General features: G+C 61.8%; 2 protein-coding genes across 2 annotated transcripts in view; both read left to right on the forward strand.

The window, feature by feature from the left end:
- LOC119586360 (replication protein A 32 kDa subunit-like) overlaps positions 1 to 442 on the forward strand; it is a gene marked incomplete in the record, with an annotated part of 6,008 nt that overhangs the window by 532 nt on the left and 5,034 nt on the right.
- On the forward strand, positions 192 to 442 carry LOC119586361 (the record flags this gene model as incomplete). Its single annotated transcript, XM_037935074.1, is given in 1 exon segment — positions 192 to 442. A coding segment is annotated over 1 exon segment (230 nt), but the record flags the coding sequence as incomplete, so codon positions are not given.

Genomic DNA, 442 nt, shown 5'->3' on the forward strand with positions numbered 1-442 from the left:
GAGATCTGGCTTGCGTCTCGTCAAAGGCCCATTTTCCTGACCCCAACGTTATTGATAATCACGGGGCTAATTCTGTGCAAGTTGCCAGTGCAGGATAAGTGCTGGGATGCAATATTTCTAGCCGATGGAAGCCACGCTCAGGGCTGAGTCCGAGGGTCGGGGGGCAAGCCGCGGCAGGGCCTCCACCCTCTTGCTCTGGCGAAAGGCCCAGGCGTCCGCAGGGAGGACGGAGCGCCGGCCGCCAGAGGGAGGCAGGCGTGGGGGTCGCCCGCCCGGGACGCGTCGCGGAACCCGTGGCTCTGTGGGTCCCGCCCGCCTTGAGGATCGGCTCAGGGAACGGGCTTTGCGAGTGACTCGGCGTGGGCTTCTGTCGGCGTGGTTTACGGGTCAAAAGGAGAGTGACTTGATCATGGTACTATAGCTAGCGTCTTTTGCGATTTAA

Source organism: Penaeus monodon, chromosome 21 (genome assembly GCF_015228065.2).
Source record: "Penaeus monodon isolate SGIC_2016 chromosome 21, NSTDA_Pmon_1, whole genome shotgun sequence".
Taxonomy (NCBI): domain Eukaryota; kingdom Metazoa; phylum Arthropoda; class Malacostraca; order Decapoda; family Penaeidae; genus Penaeus; species Penaeus monodon.